A 23286-nucleotide genomic window follows, 5' to 3' on the forward strand; every position below is an offset into this window, starting at 1 on the left:
GATCAGCCATGATCTTATTGAATGGCAGAGCAGGCTCGAGGGGCCGAATGGTCTACTCCTCCTATTTCTTATGTTCTTATGTTGTTCTGTGTCAGATTTTACACCTTCAGAGGAGAATTCTGGAATGTTTCTTTCAAGCAAGACTAGTTAGTCAAATACACATCATCCATCTGCTTCAAAACATACTTCCTTCCTTCTCTGATGGTATTCTTTGCAGTTTGCATCCCCCACAGTTCTCAATCTTTGGTGTATCTTCTTATTGAAATAGGTGCCTGCAAGTCTCAATCAAGTAATACAACTCACCAAGGCTCCTTCCACAACACTTTCCAAACCCATGACCACTACCATCTAGAAGGACAAGGGCAGTGGATAGATGGGAACACCACTACCTTCAAGTTCCTCTCCAAGCCACACACCACCCTGACTTGGAAATATATCGCCGTTCCTTTACTGTCGCTGGGTCAAAATCCGGGACCCCCCTTCCTAACAGCACTGTGGGTGTACCTACACCACATGGACTGCAGCGGTTCAAAAAGGCAGCTCACCACCACCTTCACAAGGGGCAATTAGGGATGGGCAATAAATGCCAGCCTAGCCAGCGATGCCCATATCCCATAAACAAATTTTAAAAGATAAGAACGATACAACTTTACGCATCAGCAGTTTTATCCTGCGATCACCGGGTTGATTACCTTTACATCTCCACAGGATACATACTGTCCTGATCACCACAGAATGTCTTTGCCTCTGATGGTATTTGCAAGGACTTTGCTGGATCTTTTTGGTCAAGCCATGCCGGGTTTTGATTTGTCAGGTAGCACTTCTCGCAAGCCTTGGTGAACCAAGTTTGAAAATTTGATCGCAGCTGCGTCTTTACAAAAGGCTGAGAGAGGATAGGTTAACACTTCAAATCTTCAATACCTACCCCTAGATTAATTTCACTTATAAGTTTTTCATTATAAGGACTACCATATCAGCAGGTCATGTCTGGTTAACCAGCGCTAACCATGAATAAACATGGACGGAATGAAGATGTTAGTCTGTGATGTTGACACATTCAGATCAGTCGTGATCTTAACAACGGCGGAGCAGGCTCGAGGGGCTGAATGGTCTACTGTTCCTAATTCAGGCATTCGTATGTTCGCTGGCTACAAAACGATTTGGGAAATCGAAGTGGAAGCGGTTTAAAGCAGTTTCAGATCTGCACCAATGTCAAATGAGAAATTGAATCTTTGTTTCCGCTATTATTTTTCCACATGATCTGTTATTACGGGTGGGTAAGATACTTACTTCTGAATCGCATTTGTACCCTTTCTTTGCTTTACCAAGTCAGGAATAGTTTCAGAACTTCTGATTGTCTGTGTGTCTCTCTCTCCCATTATCTTAGATGCCTGTAACTCTATATTTATATTCTAATAAATATGAGAGTTTTTCAGGGTTATTGTCAATATTAAATATTTCCTCAAATTCAAATTGGTTTCAACAATGTAAATTATGGAACACACTGATACTAGTTTTGTGTACAATGACACGTTAAGGACAAACTAGAGTTGGCAATTTGTGAGTGTGTAGAGAAAAAGAATGATTGTCTTTCAGGAAAGCATTGAGAAGGCGCTTGGAAAGTATGGGAATGGATTACGAGGCAGTAAAAAGGATTCAAAATGCATCGTAAAGTGCAAGAGTGATGCTTGAGTAGCTCTTTCATGTGAAGATATAAATTGGATTACCAACATTAATTCACTGCCGTTATTTTATATACTATGGAGAATAGCTCACTTTTTAACAGCCTTCACACTGCCATATAGTCCCTCTGTGTATTGAAGCAGGATGTAGGATCTTACATAATACCATTTGATTTTGAGCGGTGAATCGGCAAGGAGTCCACTGCCTTCTATGTAACATATTGAGAATATCCCACAAGCATCAGTCTGCTTTGATTTGACTTTTGCGCATCTACACAAAGCAATGAGTTCACTATTTTGAAGTTTTGAAGTTACTTTGTGCAAATATTCATGTGTTATAAAGAGAGACATGCATTTATATAGCGCCTTTCACCAACTCAGGATGTCCCAAATAGTTTTATAGCTAATGAACATATGAACATATGAATTAGGAGCAGGAGTAGCCCCTGGAGCCTGCTAGTAAACCTATCAGCAGCCGATGTGGGAGAGAAACAATCTGTGATTGGAGGAGCAGCAAAAACCAGCGGCGGTGAATTCAGTCTCTGGGGAGCTGAGGAGGTGGGCCCAGGGAGCCAAGGCCTGGAGAGTGGCGATGCCAGGGAGCGGGGTCCAGGTGTACAGAGTGGGGCCCAGTGTGCTGGAGCAGAGCACGGCAGTGGGAGTGGGGCCCACTGGCATCTAAAGAAGTGAGTGACTGGACCCTGTGTGAGAGACAGAGAGTGTGGGGTGGGGAGGGGGGGTGAGAGTGTGAGCGGGAAGAGAGGGTGAGGGGGGCCGAGAGAGAGAGTGCGAGGTGACGAGAGTGTGTGAGGGGGGGGGGGATGAGAGAGAATGTGAGGGGGTTTGAGAGAGAGCATGAGGGGGTTCGAGAGAGAGTGTGAAGGGGTTTGAGCGAGAGTGTAGGGGGGCAAGAGAGAGTGTGAGGGGGTTTGAGAGAGAGTGTGAAGGGGTTTGAGCGAGAGTGTGGGGGGGCAAGAGAGAGTGTGAGGGGGTTTGAGAGAGAGTGTGAGGTGGTTTGAGAGAGAGTGTGAGGGGGTTCGAGAGAGAGTGTGAAGGGGTTTGAGCGAGAGTGTAGGGGGGCAAGAGAGAGTGTGAGGGGGTTTGAGAGAGAGTGTGAGGGGGGCGAGAGAGAGTGTGAGGGGGTTTGAGAGAGAGTGTGAAGGGGTTTGAGCGAGAGTGTGGGGGGGCAAGAGAGAGTGTGAGGGGGTTTGAGAGAGAGTGTGAGGTGGTTTGAGAGAGAGTGTGAGGGGGTTTGAGAGAGAGTGTGAAGGGGTTTGAGCGAGAGTGTGGGGGGGCAAGAGAGAGTGTGAGGGGGTTTGAGAGAGAGTGTGAGGTGGTTTGAGAGAGAGTGTGAGGGGGTTTGAGAGAGAGTGTGAAGGGGTTTGAGCGAGAGCGTGGGGGGGCAAGAGAGAGTGTGAGGGGGTTTGAGAGAGAGTGTGAGGGGGTTTGAGAGAGAGTGTGAGGTGGTTTGAGAGAGAGTGTGAGGTGGTTTGAGAGAGAGTGTGAGGGGGTTTGAGAGAGAGTGTGAGGGGGTTCGAGAGAGAGTGTGAGGGGGGCAAGAGAGAGTGTGAGGTGGTTTGAGAGAGAGTGTGAGGGGCTTTGAGAGAGAGTGTGAGGGGGGCGAGAGAGAGTGTGAGGGGGTTTGAGAGAGAGTGTGAGGGGGCAAGAGAGAGTGTGAGGGGGGCAAGAGAGAGTTTGGGGGGTCGAGAGAGAGTGTAAGGGGGGTCAAGAGAGAGTTTGAGGGGGTCGAGAGAGAGAGTGAAGGGGGGTGAGAGAGAGAGTGTGAGGGGGTTTGAGAGAGTGTGGGGGGCGAGAGAGAGTGTGGTGGGGTTTGAGAGAGAGTGTGGTGGGGTTTGAGAGAGAGTGTGAGGTGGTTTGAGAGAGTGTGAGGGGGGTTTGAGAGAGTGTGAGGGGGTTTGAGAGAGAGTGTGAGGTGGTTTGAGAGAGTGTGAGGGGGGTTTGAGAGAGTGTGAGGGGGTTTGAGAGAGAGTGTGAGGGGGTTTGAGAGAGAGTGTGGGGGGCGCGAGAGAGAGTGTGAGGGGGTTTGAGAGAGAATGTGGGGGGGGCGAGAGAGAGTGTGAGGGGGTTTGAGAGAGAGTGTGAAGGGGTTTGAGAGAGAGTGTGGGGGGGCAAGAGAGAGTGTGAGGGGGTTTGAGAGAGAGTGTGAGGGGGGCGAGAGAGAGTGTGAGGGGGTTTGAGAGAGAGTGTGAAGGGGTTTGAGCGAGAGTGTGGGGGGGCAAGAGAGAGTGTGAGGGGGTTTGAGAGAGAGTGTGAGGTGGTTTGAGAGAGAGTGTGAGGGGGTTTGAGAGAGAGTGTGAAGGGGTTTGAGCGAGAGCGTGGGGGGGCAAGAGAGAGTGTGAGGGGGTTTGAGAGAGAGTGTGAGGGGGTTTGAGAGAGAGTGTGAGGTGGTTTGAGAGAGAGTGTGAGGTGGTTTGAGAGAGAGTGTGAGGGGGTTCGAGAGAGAGTGTGAGGGGGTTTGAGAAAGAGTGTGAGGGGCTTTGAGAGAGAGTGTGAGGGGGGCGAGAGAGAGTGTGAGGGGGTTTGAGAGAGAGTGTGAGGGGGCGAGAGAGAGTGTGAGGGGGGCAAGAGAGAGTTTGGGGGGTCGAGAGAGAGTGTAAGGGGGGTCAAGAGAGAGTTTGAGGGGGTCGAGAGAGAGAGTGAAGGGGGGTGAGAGAGAGAGTGTGAGGGGGTTTGAGAGAGTGTGGGGGGCGAGAGAGAGTGTGGGGGGGTTTGAGAGAGAGTGTGAGGTGGTTTGAGAGAGTGTGAGGGGGGTTTGAGAGAGTGTGAGGGGGTTTGAGAGAGAGTGTGAGGGGGTTTGAGAGAGAGTGTGAGGGGGTTTGAGAGAGAGTGTGGGGGGCGCGAGAGAGAGTGTGAGGGGGTTTGAGAGAGAATGTGGGGGGGGCGAGAGAGAGTGTGAGGGGGTTTGAGAGAGAATGTGAGGGGGTTTGAGAGAGAGTGTGGGGGGCGCGAGAGAGAGTGTGAGGGGGTTTGAGAGAGAATGTGGGGGGGGCGAGAGAGAGTGTGAGGGGGTTTGAGAGAGAATGTGGGGGGGGCGAGAGAGAGTGTGAGGGGGGTTTGAGAGAGAGTGTGAAGGGGTTTGAGAGAGAGTGTGAAGGGGTTTGAGAGAGAGTGTGGGGGGGCAAGAGAGAGTGTGAGGGGGTTCGAGAGAGAGTGTGAGGGGGGCGAGAGAGAGTGTGAGAGGGTTTGAGAGAGAGTGTGAGGGGGTTTGAGAGAGAGTGTGAGGGGGTTTGAGAGAGAGTGTGAGGGGGGCGAGAGAGAGTGTGAGGGGGTTTGAGAGAGAGTGTGAGGTGTGAGGGAGCGAGAGAGAGTGTGAGGGGGGCAAGAGAGAGTTTGGGGGGTCGAGAGAGTGTAAGGGGGGTCAAGAGAGAGTTTGAGGGGGTCGAGGGAGAGTGTGAAGGGGGGTGAGAGAGAGTGTGAGGGGGTTTGAGAGAGAGTGTGAGGTGGTTTGAGAGAGTGTGAGGGGGGTTTGAGAGAGTGTGAGGGGGTTTGAGAGAGAGTGTGAGGGGGTTTGTGAGAGAGTGTGGGGGGGGTGCGAGAGAGAGTGTGAGGGGGTTTGAGAGAGAGTGTGAGGGGGTTTGAGAGAGAATGTGAGGAGGGCGAGAGAGAGTGTGAGGGGGTTTGAGAGAGAGTGTGAAGGGGTTTGAGAGAGAGTGTGAGGGGGCAAGAGAGAGTGTGAGGGGGTTTGAGAGAGAGTGTGAGGGGGCGAGAGAGAGTGTGAGGGGGTTTGAGAGAGAGTGTGAGAGGGTTTGAGAGAGTGTGAGGGGGTTTGAGAGAGTGTGTGAGGGGGTTTGAGAGAGAGTGTGAGGTGGTTTGAGAGAGAGTGTGAGGGGGGTTTGAGAGAGTGTGAGGGGGTTTGAGAGAGAGTGTGAGGGGGTTTGAGAGAGAGTGTGGGGGGGGGCGAGAGAGAGTGTGAGGGGGTTTGAGAGAGAGTGTGGGGGGGGGGCGAGAGAGAGTGTGAGGGGGTTTGAGAGAGAGTGTGAGGGGGTTTGAGAGAGAGTGTGAGGGGGTTTGAGAGAGAGTGTGAGGGGGTTTGAGAGAGAGTGTGAGGGGGTTTGAGAGAATGTGAGGAGGGCGAGAGAGAGTGTGAGGGGGTTTGAGAGAGAGTGTGAGAGGGTTTGAGAGAGTGTGAGGGGGTTTGAGAGAGTGTGGGGGAGCGAGAGAGAGTGTGAGGGGGGTGAGAGAGAGTGTGAGGGGGGCGAGAGAGAGTGTGAGGGGGTTTGAGAGAGAGTGTGAGGTGGTTTGAGAGAGAGTGTGGGGGGGCGAGAGAGAGTGTGAGGGGGTTTGAGAGAGAGTGTGAGGGGGGTTTGAGAGAGTGTGAGGGGGTTTGAGAGAGAGTGTGAGGGGGTTTGAGAGAGAGTGTGAGGTGGTTTGAGAGAGAGTGTGGGGGGGCGAGAGAGAGTGTGAGGGGGTTTGAGAGAGAGTGTGAGGGGGTTTGAGAGAGAGTGTGGGGGGGGGCGAGAGAGAGTGTGGGGGGGGCGAGAGAGAGTGTGAGGGGGGGCGGGAGAGAGTGTGAGGGGGGGGCGAGAGAAAGTGTGAGGGGGTTTGAGAGAGAGTGTGAGGGGGTTTGAGAGAGAGTGTGGGGGGTGATGGAGAGTGTGAGGGTGTTTGAGAGAGAGTGTGAGGGGGTTTGAGAGAGAGTGTGAGGGGGTTTGAGAGAGTGTGAGGGGGTTTGAGAGAGAGTGTGGGGGGGTGAGAGAGAGTGTGAGGGGGTTTGAGAGAGAGTGTGAGGGGGTTTGAGAGAGAGTATGGGGGGGTTTGAGAGAGAATGTGAGGGGGCGAGAGAGAGTGTGAGGGGGTTTGAGAGACAGTGTGAGGGCGTTTGAGAGAGAATGTGAGGGGGGGCGAGAGAGAGTGTGAGGGGGTTTGAGAGACAGTGTGGGGGGTTTGAGAGAGAATGTGAGGGGCGCGAGAGAGAGTGTGAGGGGGTTTGAGAGAGAGTGTGGGGGGGTGGGCGAGAGTGTGAAGGGGTTTGCGAGAGAGTGTGAGGGGGGAACGTGTGTCCATTAGTTTAACTCAGTCACAGTCTCAGGGTTCTCATTCACCTTCACCTCATAGACCATCGAGAACTCTCATCCACTCTGAGTGGGTGAAGGTGAGTGAGTGAGGATCCTGAGACTGGGAGTGAGCCAGACACACACACTCTCACCCTATTACACTCTAATACTCATCTTTATTTATTACTCACTATTTTTTGCTTAGCAAGTTGCTTTCATACCTCAATTTTTAAAAAAAATTCATGCTTAATGTTCGCCAAGCTTCATCTTTTCGAAATTTGTTCATTCAACCCTTGAGTGAGATAAATCTTGAAATGTGCCACCTCCCCACCCCCACCCCCCACCCCCCACCCCCACCCCCACGTGAAAAGGTTGAATAAGCCAGGTTTGTAGGAATCTACTCTCTCCACTGCGTTATTAGAGGGGTTAACCAGTTTATGGGACATTAACCCAGTTAATACAGAAGAGTTAATACCTCTGATAAAAATAGCAAAGAAAGGAATTTCATGCGAGTCTGCTAAGCTAGAAATGATAATTTCAAGCTTTATATTAGATGGTATACAACTCCTGAAGATGCCGTGATCTGGGTAATTTTGACAATATGGTGTGCGATTGTTGACTGCCCTTGTTGGTTTGTGTGTTGTTTTATTTTTGTTCACATTCAATCTCAGCCTAATACTGTTGTTCGGCCACAGAAGTCATACTGACCCATGGATAGCTAATAAGTACTTGCATCCTCTAATTTATAACTTGCAATGACTTCTGAAACAATTGGTTCGTGAAAACAAAGTGTGTTAATATCACAGTGTCAGCCAAAGGAGGCCAGAAGAATTTACAACGTAATTCAAAGCGCACAGTCTATCTTACAGCAAACAAAATCTATTTAAATAGCGCACAACAGCAAACAGAATCAACTTACACAGTAAACAGAGTCTACTTAAACAGAGATTCTACAAGCCCTGAAAAGCAGGACTCATCACCAAAACTGCAGCAAAGTCTCCCGATAAAAGCAGGATCATTTCTCCAGAAAATGCAGTCACTGGAGGATAGTTAGGTAACACAAATTATGTGCATGAAATTAATCTTAGTCACTTTAGCCGTGTGGTCTCCAGGTCTGATTGGTGAGGAAAATCACCCAATCATCAGATTGTGTCACTATATAATCACCCTTTTCTCCTGTAGTATAAGCTCTTGTGATTGTTTGAAATTTGGCATTCTTGTGTTTGTCCTGATGAGTGCATGACGAAAATATTTGGCATCATGTCTCTCTTTTCAACAATATGCTGCCTAATAAAAATGGTCTTGCAAACTGACACCAATTGCAACAAGTTGCAACAGAAGAATTTCTAGGGACGGTAGAAGGTGGAGCAATCTGACCACTTACTGCTATTCCCTCCAGATCACTTGATCTCTGCTTTCTTTAAAAAATTAATTTAAGTTGTTTCTGATCCGATGTCTGTTTTGGTGCCCATCCCTGGTGACATATCCCACGTCTGCACTGCCCCTTTTGGATGCAACAGTTCCTCCCAGCCTCCCTACTTATTCCTAACTTCTCCCATTTTAGCTTACATCCTCAGAATTTGAATCCGTTGCCATAGCATTTCAATTTTCCTGGATCGATATTCCCAACTCTGATGATGATCTCGGAAACATCCAACAGCATCTCCCTGGAAAACAAGCTTAATTTCCTTAATCATTCCTCATAACTTAAACACCTTTGAAACTGTTCCTTAATATCGTACATCTTTGCTATTTGTCGTATATTTTATATCTCGGATCTATGCAGAGATGTCACTAATTTCTATGTGTGTAACAGGTTTTATTTACAGTGCTATAAAATGTCCACTGCATGCTTCAGCATACACTTCCAGCTCTTTCTACAATTTGTTTACTTTTCTCTGAATCCACACCCAGGCTTAACAAATCAAGCACAGTGAGCATCAATAGTAAACAGATGCATTTAATCAAACATAGAACAATTGGACATTCCACTACTGATAGCTCTTCTTTTAAATACATGTTATTGCACATTTAAGCAGCTGAAATATAATCGCAAGAGTTTTTGAGTACAGGACCAGCAAAGCCTTGCTTCAATTGTATAGAACCTTGGTTAGACCACATCTGGAGTACTGTGTGCAGTTTTGGTCCCCTTACCTTAGGGAAGATATTATTGCCATAGAGGGAGTACAATGAAGGTTCACCAGACTTGTTCCTGGGATGGCCCATGAAGAGAGGTTGGGGAAACTGGGCCTGTATTCTCTAGAGTTTCGAAGAATGAGAGGTGATCTCACTGAAACCTACAAATTCAGACAGGGTAGATGCAGGTAAGATGTTTCCCCTGGTTGGGGAGTCTAGAACCAGGGGACACAATTTCAAAGTTATCAAGAAGCCACTTAGGACCGAGATGAGGAGACTATTTTTACTCAGATGGTTGTGAACCTTTGGACATCTCAACCCCAGAGGGTTGTGGAAGCTCAATCTTTGAGAACGTTTAAAGCAGAGACTGACAGATTTCTAAATACCAATGAAGTAAAGGGGTATGGGGATAATGTGGGGGAAAAAGGCATTGAAGTGGATGATCAGCCATGACCATATTGAATGGTAGAGTAGGCTAGATGGGCTGAATAGCCTATCCTGTTCCTGTGTTCCAGTTACCAGAGGATTATTGTGTTGGAAAATCAGTCATTGCAGATGTTCCCCACTATCCCTGGGGTACAACAAAGCTCACACAGGAAGATTAACAATCGGTGCAGTAGAATCATCGAGAAATTGTTCACAACTGACGTTTGGGACATTTTATGCCCACTAAATCTGCTTATAATTATTGTTGCTGCGCATTATAAAACTTCAAGCTGGTTTGCATGGTTAACAAAATGCAGTGAATATGGTCACGTGTAGTGTTCAGGCCTTTGGAAGATTCCGCTTCCTTCCACAAAAGCTGTGGGCTTCGCTGAATTACTCAGAAGGCTTGGCATGACCACGATTTTATTTTATATTTGGTTGAATACCCCTACAGCTCCTGTGTGTAATTGTTTTTATGGCCCGAGGGTGATGACCTAAGTCGCTGTTTCTTGAAATTTTGAGTGAAGGGAGCTGGCTCCAAACCTTTTAGAAATGTAAATGTCCAAAGCCGTGACTGAATCGATCCAAGGTGGGACAGGACGCTGGGCGTAAGGAAATGAGTCAGGTAATGTAGTAAGCTCCATATTTAGTGAGCAACTGCATTAGAGAATGCAATGTACAGCATCAGAGTCGTTGGGGGCATTAATGCCCTCATGGGTATCAGCTTTATGAATTAGTCCCGGAAAAAGTAATGCTTATCGCACTAGCTTTGGCTGTAACTTTACGGGTGGGATTTTCCGGTCTCACCCACGGTTAGCATTTCCAAGTGCCACCCGAAGCCAATGGACTTTTGGCTGGCTCTCCAAACTTCCCATTCCCACTGTGGGCGGGACCCCAGAATCTTTTAAAGAGCATTAATGGAGCCCAGGTGATATTTTTGAAGACTGCCAAGGTACAGCAAATGGATTTAATGCAATTCTTTTGCCTCGCCTAGTGATGCTGTTCATATGGCAATTAAATTGGAAGGAAAAGGAAGAAAGGACTTGCATTTATATAGCGCCTTTGACAATCTCAGCACTACATAAGCATTTCACAGCCAAGGAAGTACTGCCACTGTCATAACGCAGGAAATGCACAGCCAATTTGTGCATAGCAAGCTCGCAACAAGAGAAATGTGATAATGACTAGATAATCTGTTTCTGTGACATTGGTTTAGGGATAAATATTGGCCAGGACACTGACCTTCTTTAAAGTATCATCTAGTGTCTCTTAAGTCTACCTGAGACAGCAGGCAAACCTGGCCTTGATTTTACACAACAACTGAAAGAAGGCACTTCTGACAGTGCAGCACTTCCTCAGCACTGCACTGGAGTGTCAGCCTTGATTCTTTATTCAAGGGTCTGGAGTGGGAACCCATGACTTTCTGGCTCTGAGGCAAGCATGTTATCCACTGAACCCCAGTTGAAAACCACAGTGAAAAAGTCCACATCAAAATTTAAGTTAAGCACAGGGTCAACGGCAAGAGAACAAAGATCACTTTTATTAGAAGAAGTTTGCAGAAGTAATGAGTCAGGGCTTCAGACACATTTTGACTGGAATGCTAGTACTGCTAATAGGATCAGAAATCTGTGTAAGCTTAATCCACCTAACCCAGTTAACATAAACCTGGCAACAATAATGAAACTATTTGAGAAAGAAATGTGCCACCATATATGAGTTTGCTGTTATGTTCCACTTCTGAATGATACGGAGTGTTTTTTGGCATAATATACATTGTAGTATTGTCAAGTTTAAAAAAAACAATTAGAAATTTCAACATGATATTGTAGCACAATGGAATATTTCAGCATTAATAGGCTTGGGCCAGAATTTTCCAGCCCCTCACGCCAGCGGGATCTTCCGGTCCTGCCGATGTGAATGGAGGTTTCAATGGCTCACCAGCCCTGCCGCTGGGGATCCCACCACAGGGGAGGGTCTGGGAAATTCCGGCCTTGGTCTTAACATTGTGGTCTCGCCTGTGCTGTAACAACGGCATTAAATGGCGGTTATCGAGTGATTTGGCTGAATGTTATTCGTTATCTATTTATATTATTATGCATCTTGTAGGTCTGTGTCCACAAATCCTTACCTTCTGCTGTCACTTTGTTGTGCCATCTGTTTTTCATTATAAACTGCATTTAGAATGGAAATTTCCTATGTAAACAGGTCACACAGTAATTATACCCTCTTGATAGTCGGGGCATTCCAGTGGCTCCATTTTCTACCTTCAAGCTCCTCACACTGTAGTGGTAAGAAACTTCAGTTATCCAGCCAGCTTCCCATCAATGTTTATTCTAACTTAGAGGGAACATGTCTTCCCATGTGCAAATATATAGGAGATTGACCAATGAATAGCACCCTCACTCCTTGGGCATCACAGTTTCTTGATTGTCCACATTATTTATCTCATTGACACCCCTTGATTTATCTCATCTCTTTCCATCTCTTTGGCTGTTTCTTACGCTATGGTCTTGGGTCTCCACATATCTCTCTCAGTAAGAAAAGGCTAGTTTGTTTGATTCCCACTTTCACCTCAGTCATTGATCCATCAAGACTATATAAAAACAAAAAACTGCGGATGCTGGAAATCCAAAACAAAAACAGAATTACCTGGAAAAACTCAGGTCTGGCAGCATCGGCGGAGAAGAAAAGAGTTGACGTTTCGAGTCCTCATGACCCTTCAGCAGAACTACCTGATAATTTTCTCGATTGCAATGGACACAACTCAGTACCATGGACAGAGATCTACCAGTGGAGAAATAAGATAGCTGGGCTTAATTGCAACTGGGCCAATCACTCCAGATCTGAGCCTTTGTTCCCCTGACATACCCTCCACTGCTTTACGCAAAGTTATAGCTTTGGGCCACTTGAATGATGCAGTCTTTCTCATCTCACTGTCGTGACATTTATTCGCTTAGCTAGTAACAACAGAAACATGGGGCAGAATTTCCCCCCTCTTGGGGGGATTGTACAGCGGCAGGCAGGAGCGGGCACGAACCCCAGTTGGCACCCCCAATCGGGTCTGCGCCACCATTTTATGTGGATGGGCCAATTAAGGCAGAAGCTGCGGGCTGGGGTGGATTCCCCATGTCAGGGTCTGCGCTCTTTCGTACATGCATGTGAGCTGGGACATGTCAAGGAACATTAATGATAAACTTCAGTTAATTTGTAAAAACCTCCATGAAACCTCATCCCGCCCGTGGATGAGGTTCCATGAAAAATGTGGAGGCCGCCTGAGCTCTTCGCCTGCCCGACAACCTTAAGGTTGGACCAATCACTTTGGACTGAGATGAGGGGAAATTTCTTCGCTCGAAAGGTTGTGAATCTTTGGAATTCTCTACCCCAGGGGGTTGTGCATGCTCCTTTATCGAATATATTTAAGGCTGGGCTGGACAGATTTTTAGTCTCTTGGGGAACTAAGGGATATGGGGAGCGGCAGAAGAGTAGAGTTGAGGCAGAAGATCAGCATGAGCATATTGAATGGTGAAGCAGGCTTGATGGGCTGAATGGTCTACTCCTGCTCCTGTTTCTTGTGTTCTTATGACAAAGTCCCACCCACTGTCTAAAAATGGGTCAAAATCCTGGAACTCCCCCCCCGAACAGCACTGTGGGTGTACCTACACCTCATGGACAGCAGCGGTTCAAGAAGGCGGCTCACCACCACCTTCTGAAGGGCAATTAGGGATGGGCAATATGGGCAATAAATGCTGGCCCAGCCAGCGATGCCCACATTCCGTGAATGAATAAAAAATCATAACTTTTCAAAAACCTCCACAAATTAGTTCCACATTTTTCATTGCAGGAATTACTGGAGTGTGAAAATAATGAACAGCTAATTTACCGCCAGTGATGATGTTTTTTGAAGCCAGGTTGATTTGCTCCATTCATTGTCTATATCTTAGGAACATTGTCAAATGGGAAAAGATTATTTGGCTCACCCTGCCTATTCTACCCAGTTGTGAAACCCTGTGCATCATCATTTCTAAACCATTGAACCACAGAAAAGTTGTGGTGCAGAAAGAGGCCATTCAGCCCATTGTGTATGCGTTGGCCAAAAAAGAAACTAGCCCCCTCATTTTAATCTCATTTTCCAGCACCTTTCTGTAGCGTTGCAGGTTACAGCACTTCAGATATAGATCCAGGTAACTTCTAAATGAGTTGTGAGGTTCAGCCTCAACCATCAACTTCAGCAGTGAATTCCAGACATCCACCACCCTCTGGGTGAAAAAGTTTTTCCACATGTCCTCTCTAATCCTTCTACCAATCACCTTAAATCTATGCCTCCTGGTAATTGACCCCTCAGCTAGGGGAAACAAGTCTTTCCTGCCGACCCTATCTTGGCCCCTCATAATTATGTACACCTCAGTTAGGTCACCCCTTAGTGTCCTCTGTTCTAAGGAAACCAACCCTAGCCTATCCAATCTCTCCCCATAACTGCAATTTTCCAGCCCTGGCAACATTCTTGTAAATCTCCTCTGCAGTCTCTCCAGAGCAATTATGTCCTTCCTGTAATGTGGTGACCAGAACTGTGCACAAAATTCCAGCTGTGGCCTAACCATTGTTTTATACAGTTGCAGCATTACACCCCAGCTTTTGTATTCTATGCCTCGCCCAATAAAGGAAAGCATCCCATATGCATTCTTGACCACCTTGTCCACCTGTCCTGCCACCTTCAAGGATCTGTGGACTTGCACTCCAAGGTCTCTCACTCCTCAACCATTCTCAATAACTTTCAATTTATTGAGTATTCCTTAGATTTGTTTGCCCTCCCTAAACGCATTACCTCGCACTTTTCTGGATTGAATTCCATTTGTCACTTCTCTGCCCACCAAACCATTGATATCATACTGGAGTCAACAGCTATACTTTTCACTTTCAACTATACAGCCAATTTATGTGTCATCTGCAAATTTCCCAATCATGCTTTAAGTCTAAATCATTAATATATACAACAAACAGCAAGAGCCTCAACGCTAAGCCCTGTGGAACACCACTGGAAACTGTTCTCCACTCACGGAAACATCCATCAACCCATCAATCCATTACCCTTTCTTTCCTGTCGCTGAGCCAATTTTGGATCCAACCTGCCATTTTCCCCTGTATCCCATGACATCTCATTTTCCTGACTAGTCTGCCATGTGGGACCTTGTCAAATGCCTTAGTGAAATCCATGTAGGCAACATCCACTGCACTGCCTTCATCAATCTTCCTTGTTACTTCCTCAAAAAATTCTATTAAGTTAGCAAGACACGATCTTTCCCCTAACAAAACCTTGCTGACTATCCCCGATCAATCTCTGCCTTTCTAAGTTATAGCTTATCCTGTCTCTCAGAATTGTTTCCAATAATTTGCTCACCACTAAAGTCAGACTGACCGGCCTATAATTTTCTGGCCTATCCCTCACACCTTTTTAAAATAATGATACAATATTCGCAGACCTCCAATCCTCTGGGACCCTCATCTGTGTCTAGTGAGGATTGGAAAATGATTCTCAGAGTATCTGCTATTTCTTTCCTGGCTTCATTCAACAGCCTGGGATACAATCCATCTGGCCCTGGTGATTTATCCACCTTCAAGGATGCCAGTCCTTCCAGTACTTCCTCTCTCACTACGCTTATTGTATCTAACATTTCGCAACCCTCGTCTTTAACTAGAATGTCTGCATCATCCCTCTCTTTAGTGAAGACAGAGACAAAGTACTCATAGTGAACCCTGCCCACATTTTCTGCATCAATCCACAAATTACCATGTACATTTCTGGTGGACCCTACCTTTCCTTAGTTATTCTCTTGCTCTTAATGTACTGGATTTTCTTTGATTTTACCTGTCAATATATTTTCGTATCCTCTCTATGCTTTCCTAATTTCCAGTTTTACCTCACCCCTGTACTTTCTATACTCCTCTAGGCTTTCTACAGTATTAAGTCTTTTGTGACTGTCATAAGCTTGCTTTTTTTGCTTTATCTTGGCCTGTATGCTTCTGGATAAACAGGGGGCTCCTGATTTGGCAGTTCCCCCCTTTTTCTTTGTGGGGACATGTCTACACTGCGCCTGTTGAATCTCGCCTTTGAATGCCTCTCACTGATTTGACACAGTTTTTCCTTCTAGTAGCTGTATCCAGCCCACTCTCGCCAGCTCACCTCTCAGCTTTGTAAAATTTGTCTTCCTCCAATTTAGAATTTTTACTCCTGTTCTATCTTTGTCCTTTTCCATAATGATGCTAAATCTAACTGTATTATGGTCACTATCTTCAATATGGTCCCTCCACTGCTACTTCATCCACTTGCCCAGCTTCAGTTCCTAAGGCTAAATGTAGAATTGCGTCTCCTCTCGTTGGGCTTGTTGTGTGCTGTCTAAAAAAGTTTCTTGAATGCAGTTCAAGAATTTTGCACCCTCAGTGCCTTTCATGCTGTTTGTACCCCAACTGATATCCGGGTAGTTGGAGTCCCCAACAATTACTGCCCTATTGTTTTTGCACTCAGAAATCTGTCTACGTATTTGCTCTTCTAACTCCCTTCCACTACTTGGGGGTCTATAGTACACTCCTAGCTGTCCCCTTTTTTATTTCTGAGCTCAACCGATATTGCTTCATTTGATGCTTCATTTAGTATAGCATTCCTCCTCACAGCTGCAATTGATTCTTTAACCAATGATACTACACCCCCACCTTTTTTATCCCCCTCCCTATCCTGCCTGAAAACTCTATATCCAGGGATGTTGAGCTGCCATTTTTGCCCCTCCTTCAGCCAAATTCCGTTATAGCGATGATATCATACTTCCATGTGTCTATCTGTGCCCTCAGCTCATTGGTTTTATTTACTATACTCCTTGAATTTATGGATATAACTTTTAACTGCCAAATTCCCGTGCTGTACACTTTTTAACCTGTGCTGCATCTGTCTTTGAGAGTCGATCACTAATTCTCCAACTTCTGTTCCCTGGTCTGAATTTTCCCTCAGGTTCCTATCCCCCTGTCAATCTAGTTTAAACCACCCACAACAGCACTAGCAAATCTCCCTGCAAGGATATTCGTCCCAGTCCTGTTCAGGTGTAGACCATCCGGCTTGTACAGATCCCACCTTCCTCAGAACTGGTCCCAATGCCTTAGAAATCTGATGCCCTCCCTCCTAGGCCAGCTTTCTAGCCATGAGTTTATTCACTCAATTCTAATTCTATATTCGCTTGTGCGATTGGGGGTAATTCTGAGATTACTGCTTTAGAGGTCATGCTTTTCAATCGCCTTCCTATCTCCCTAAAGTCTGCTTTCAGGACCTTATCCCCTTTCCTATCTAAGTCATTGGTACCAATTTGGACCATGACCTCTGGCTGATCACCCTCCCCAGAAAAATGTTCTGCAGCCATTCTGTGACATCCTTGGCCCTGGCACCAGGGAGATAATATACCATCCTGGAGTCACGTCCACAGCCACAGAAATGCCTATCTGTTCCCCTAACTAACAAATCCCCTGTTACTACCACTCTTCTCTCCCTTTTGTCTCCCCTCCTATACAGCAGAGCTGCCTGTGGTGCCACAAACTTGGCTCTGACTGTTCTCCTCTGAGGAATCAACACCTGCACCAGTATCCAAAATGGAAGACCGATCGGTGAACAGGATCCCAGAGGACTCCTGCCTAATTTTCTTGGACTGCCTGGTGGTCAACCATTCCCATTCTGCACCTCCAGGCTCCTAAGCTGCAGTGTGGCTGCCTCTCCGAATGTGCTTTCCATGTAGCTCTCAGCCTCGCGGATGCGCCATACACTCCCCCAGCCCTGCCCAAGACCCATGTGATCTTTTGGGAGAGGTGGAGGAAGAGATTAAAAATCGAGGGCTGATTTTGGGCGACGGAGTGAAATTCCTCACCGACCCAGCCTACCACCAGCCCATTGGAACTAGTCCAGGAGATTACTTTGGCCCTGATAATCCTGTGCTCTACCTAAGAGGGTATCGCAGCTAAAACCAGTCCAGCTCTTGTGTGCAGGAACTTAGCAAGTCAGTGTCCACCGCAACCCTTTCCCTTGGAACATAACCTCTCCCAAACATCAAACCTGGACCTGGCCTTTTTTAAATTCATTCATGGGATGTGGGTGTCGCTGGCTAGCCCAGCATTTATTGCCCATCCCTAAGTGCCTTTGTTCAGAGGGCAGTTAGCAGTCAACCACATTGCTGTGGGTCAGGAGTCACATGTAGGCCAGACCAGGTAAGGGCAGCAGATTTCCTTCCCTAAAGGAGGGAAACCTTCCCTAAACCAGGTGGGTTTTTACAACAATTGACGATAGTCGTCATTAGACTTTTAATTCCAGATTTTTATTGAATTCAAATTCCACCCTCTGCCATGGTGGGATTCAAACCTGAGTCCCCCAGGGAATTACCCTGGGTCTCTGGATTACTATTCCAGTGACAATACCACTTCGCCATTGCCTCCATAGCAACTTGCACAACTTAAAATTCTGACCCCACTGTTGGCACCCACCCATCCCCCACCCCCACCCCCACCCCCCAATCAATTTAATTGGAACAACGTCTCTGGCAATTGCTCATGTCTCTTTCACCGTGTCCTTTCATGCATCTGTTGGTTTAGTTGGAGCTTTCAATAATCGCTCTGGCAAGGGACTGACCTTGAGGCTCCTATTATGGAAGTGAATGTGGATTATTATTTTGCTCTTCCGCATGTTCGCTCAATACCAACATGTTTCTGTAGTTGAAGGTTATTATTAAGTAGTTGAGTCATAATTGAGACTACCTCTAGGCATTTTAATGCATTCATCAGCAAGCCCTTTATGTAAGCGAATAATCAAAGCATTGAATTCTGTGTTGTGTTTTGAACTTAAACAGGAATTTTTGAAATTTAGGGGCAAATCTGGCTTCGAATGGATGATGTCCTTGATGTTGTATAACAGATCAGTGATCTGTATTAAAATGGTTTGCAGCAACTCTGCACGAGAGGTGACCTTTCCCCATTGCCCGAGCTGTTTCATTTTTCCTCCCTCCCTCCCAGCCTCAGGAACCAGGCACTGACCGAATGTGATGGTCTTGTGCTGGAGCCGGTATTCCCCAGGTGCTTTGATCGTTGTCTGTTGCTGGCGAGTGTTCAAGGCTCTATCCCAGACTCCATAGCAAAGCTCTTGAACTCCTTCCCCAAACCTCTCTGCCTCTAAACCTCTGCTTTCTCATTTAAGATGCTCCTTAAAACCTTCTTCTTTAGCAAAATTTTGATCACCTGACCTAATATCTCCTTATTTTGTTTGATAAAGATTTCTGTCAAGCTCCGTGGGACATTTTCCAATGTTGAAGGTGCTATACAAATGAAAGTAGTTTGTGTTGTATGGGAATCCTCTTGCCTTAGCGGTAGTGAATACCTCATATTAATACTACAGACACTTCGGCCCCAATTTTAATGGCCCTATGTGGTGGAAACTGGGCATGTGGAGGGGGGAGGAGGGAAGGGGGGGATGTGTGATGGGAAGAGTTGAAACAATCTTTTGTGTTTTCTGATTCTACAGTGTCCCATTCTGACCCAGCAAGGAAGCAAAGTTCTCTGCCAATCAGGCTCGAAGTCATCACCAAGACCTAATTTGAAATTTTGGAAGAAGAATTGTATAAAACTGGTTTAGGTGGACGAACAGGATTGTTGTCCTATAGGGGAACTCGCCTTTGGTTTAATGGCTCTGTTGTTCAAGCAATTCCTCTTTGTCAATCTCATTTGGGCCAATTTAGCTACAGGATTAGGTTGGAGAAGCTGGGGTTGTTCTCCTTGGAAGCAGAGGAGGTTGAGGGGAGACCTGATAGAGGTGCACAAGATGATGACAGGTTTAGATGAAATCGACAAAGAAAAGCTGTTCCCATGAGCTGATGGTATGAGGATGAGGGAGACGGATTTAAGATTTTGGGCAGGAGATACATGGGTCTTCTGAGGACGAACGTTATCATGTAGTGACTGCGTAACTGGAACTTGCTGCTACAAGGGTGGTGGAAGTGGAGACGGTGAATTATTTCAAAAGGAAATTGGATGGACAGTTGAGGGAAATAGACTTGCAGGGTCCCGGGGAGAACGGGGGAATGGGACTGACTGGATTGCTCTACAGAGAGCTGGCATGGACTCGGTGGGCTGAATGTCCTGCTACAGTGCTGGGATGATTGAGCCAGAGGGAGCAGTGATGGCTTCTGTGTCCAACAATCGAGAGGGTGTGTGTCTAATTCCTAAGAATCTAATGCTTTTCTCTTTGACCCAGGTAATGGAAACTCCACCTGGAAAGATGGAACCGACACTCACATCTCCAACCAATGAGGAGCATGTTTCAAGACCTGGGAAGGAGTCTATTAGCATAATCCTGCATGGAGCAACAGACCTTCCGGCTCTCAGTGATGGTTCTGTGCCTCAACCCTTTGGGACAGCGTGAGTACTGAGCTCTAGTGTTGCTGGAAGGAGCGACAGAGAACGAATGAGTCTCTGTCATGAAGCACATTGAGTAATGGAGATGAGGTGAGTGGGCCCATGTGTAACAGGGTAATAGGGTTACATATTCTGATGACCCCCACTACCTCTGTCAATGAGAATTTTCTGTGCCAAATTCCTATCATGCATTCCCACTGCATGAAGATTCATGCTGGGAACTTAAGTTGTAGTGGGGCCTCTGGCAGCAGGTGGCAATGGTGGGGGAGAGCACCTGGCAGGGGAACCAAGCCCCCTACGGGCCCTTCTCTGTAGGGAGAAGTGTCATTGACAATCTGGCAGGGCCAGATGATGATTGTCAGGGGGGTGGAGAAAGCAGCCAATACGTGGCAGTAGCCTAAGGCAGCTCAAAGTCCCTAAGGTGGTTGAAGAGACAGGAAAGATAATTGGCACCTAGTCAGACTGACTGGCAGCACCCCTGAGTCTGGGAGGCCTCATGGAGAGAGAGGGGAGCAGGACAAGCCCGAACACACCTGGTGAGTGCTGCACTGGGGAGCCGAGGCCCACACTAGGGCAGAGATCTGGAGCATTGGCAGTGAATATTCTTGGATTTATGCTTTCCCTTGACAGACGATACAGTTTTGATGCCGGTGGAATAAAGGAGCCTTTTGCTTTTTTAACCTTCATGCAGTCCATGTGCTTAAATCACATGTTACAAACAAAAAAAACCTGAAATAAAGCCATGGACCTGAAACCTTTGTTTCTTTCTCTGCGTTTGCCGAGTTGCCAGGTACAAGACATCTGAAGAAAAGGAAAATTCTTTCCATTGACCTGAGATCAGAACCACTGCTCTCAATCTTTCCAGCAAGTGTTGGCAATGAATAATATCATAAGAAATAGGAGCAGGAATAGGCCATGCTCCCATTGAGCCTGCCCCGCTATTCAATAAGATCATGGCTGATCTGATTGTGGCCTTAACTCCACTTTCCTGCCTGTTCCCCCATTACCCATAACTCCCTTGTCAATCAAAAATCTGTCTAACTCAGCCTTGACAATATTCAATGACCCAGCCTCCACTGCTTGCTGGGGAAGAGAATTCCAAAGTCTACAAGCCCTCAGTCTTAAGTGGGAGGTTCCTCATTTTGAAATGGTGTCGACCAGTTCTAGAGTTCCTTACAAGGGGAAACATTCTCTTAGCATCTGCCCTGTCAAGTCCCCTCAGAATCTTATATGTTTCAATAAGATCACCTCTCCATCTTCTAAACTCCAATGATGTGGGCCTAACTTGCTCAACCGTTCCTCATAAGACAAGCCCTTCATCCCAGGAATCAACTCAGTGAACCTCCTCTGAACGGCTTCCAATGCAATTATATCCCTCCTTCAGTAAGGAGTTAAAAACTGTGCACAGTACTCAAGATGCAGTCTCACCAAGGCCCTGTACAACAGCAGCATCACTTCCCTGCTTTTACACTCTATTCTCCTTACAATTAATCTTGCAGTTGCCATTCGCTGCAATCTCTAGATCAATCTTTTGTTTTTTTCCTTGTCCAATAAAATCATAGGAGCAGGACTAGGCCATTCAGCCCATCAATGCTGCTCCACCATTCAATAAGATCATGGCTGATCTGTCCCATTAAATTCACATTCGCCTTACCTGCTACATTGCACCATGTCACGACCTTCCCTTTAGTCTTCCCCTCCCACCCACTGTTACTTTCCCCGCACTAAACCTTGCTTCAAATCTGTTTACTCTCATTTTCCACAAATGTTGCCTGAGCTGCTGTGCATTTCCAACATCTCCTGTTTACAAGTCCAATTTCCAGCGTCTGTATTGTTTGATCTTGGAATATTTATTCCTTTTTGTATCATTGGTGCACAGAATATATGACATAGAATTACACTTTACTATTCCATGTTCTACCTGCCCTGGGAGTGACAGTGTAGAGGGAGCTTTACTCATATCTAACCCTGTGCTGTTCCTGTCATGGGAGTCTTTTTTTGGGGACTGTGTAGAGGGAGCTTTACTCTGTATCTAACCTAATGCTATACCTAACTTAGGAATGTTTGATTAGATTGTGTAGAGAGGGAGATTTGCTCTGTATCTTACCTCATGCTATACCTGTCCTGGGAGTGTTTGATGGGGACAGAGCTTTACTCTGTATCTAACCTCATGCTGTACCTGCCCTGAGAATGTTTGATGGGGACAGTGTAGACGGAGCTTTACTCTGTATCTAAACCCGTGCTGTACCTGTCCTGGGAGTGTTTGATGGAGACAGTGTAGAGGGAGCTTTACTCTGTATCTAACCCCGTGCTGTACCTGTCCTGGGAGTGTTTGATGGGGACAGTGTAGAGGGAGCTTTACTCTGTATCTAACCCTGTGCTGTACCTGTCCTGGGAGTGTTTGATGGAGACATTGTAGAGGGAGCTTTCACTCTGTATTGTACATAAAACATACAAGTCAGAAACAGGCCATTCAGCTTAACTAGACCATGCTAGTGTTTATGCTCCACACAAACCTCCTCTTATCCTTCATCATTCAAACTTATCAGCACACCCATCAATTCCTTTCTCCCTCATTATTAATTAATCTAGCTTCCCCTTAAATGCATATAAATAAACTAACTTGAATTGCTGATGCATCACAATAATGCAGCACATGACAACTTTTGGGTGATATCTGTGTATGTGTGTGCGCAAGTGTTTTGTGTGTGTGAGCGTTCGTGTGTTGTGTGTGTGTGTGTGCGTGTTTTGTGTTTTGTGTGTGCGTGTTTTGTGTTGTGTGTGTGTGTTTTGTGTTGTGTGTGTGCGTGTTTTGTGTTGTGTGTGTGCGTGTTTTGCGTTGTATGTGCGTGTGCGTGTTTTGTGTTGTATGTGTGTGTGCATGTTTTGTGTTGTATGTGTGTGCGTGTTTTGTGTTGTATGTGTGTGTTGTGTGTATGTGCATGTTTTGTGTTGTGTGTGTGTGTGTGTTGTGTGTGTGTGCGTGTTGTGTGTGCGTATTGTGTGTGTGTGCGTTTTGTGTGTGTGTGTGTGTTGTGTGTGTGCATGTTGTGTGTGTGCGTGTTGTGTGTTTGTGCGTGTTGTGTGTGTGTGCGTGTTGTGTGTGTGTGTGTGTTGTGTTGTGTGTGCGTGTTGTGTTGTGTGTGTGTGTTTTGTGTTGTGTGTGCGTGTTTTGTGTTGTGTGTGTGTGTGTGCGTGTTTTGTGTTGTGTGTGCGTGTTTTGTGTTGTGTGTGCGTGTTTTGTGTTGTGTGTGCGTGTTTTGTGTTGTGTGTGTGTGTTTTGTGTTGTGTGTGTGTGTGTGTTTTGTGTGTGTGTGTGTGTGTGTGTTTTGTGTGTGTGTGTGTGTTTTGTGTTGTGTGTGTGTGTGTTTTGTGTTGTGTGTGTGTGTGTTTTGTGTTGTGTGTGTATGTGTTTTGTGTTGTGTGTGCGTGTTTTGTGTTGTGTATGCATGTTTTTTGTGTGTGCGTGTTGTGTGTGTGTGTTTTGTGTTGTGTGTGTGTGTGCGTGTTGTGTGTATGTGTTTTGTGTTGTGTGTATGTGTTTTGTGTTGTGTATGTGCGAGCTGTGTGTATATGTGTTTTGTGTTGTGTGTATGTGT

General features: G+C 46.4%; 1 protein-coding gene across 1 annotated transcript in view; it reads left to right on the plus strand.

Annotated features, from left to right (window-relative positions):
• The window catches only part of ccdc33 (coiled-coil domain containing 33), a 312770-nt gene that overhangs the window by 60597 nt on the left and 228887 nt on the right, over nt 1-23286 (plus strand). Inside the window, exon 4 of the mRNA XM_041178215.1 lies at nt 19527-19690. Within this exon, the coding sequence (XP_041034149.1) occupies nt 19527-19690 (164 nt within the window). The remainder of the gene's footprint in view (nt 1-19526; nt 19691-23286) is intronic.

The sequence above is a fragment of the Carcharodon carcharias genome, chromosome 32 (assembly GCF_017639515.1).
Source record: "Carcharodon carcharias isolate sCarCar2 chromosome 32, sCarCar2.pri, whole genome shotgun sequence".
NCBI classification, from domain to species: Eukaryota; Metazoa; Chordata; class Chondrichthyes; order Lamniformes; family Lamnidae; genus Carcharodon; species Carcharodon carcharias.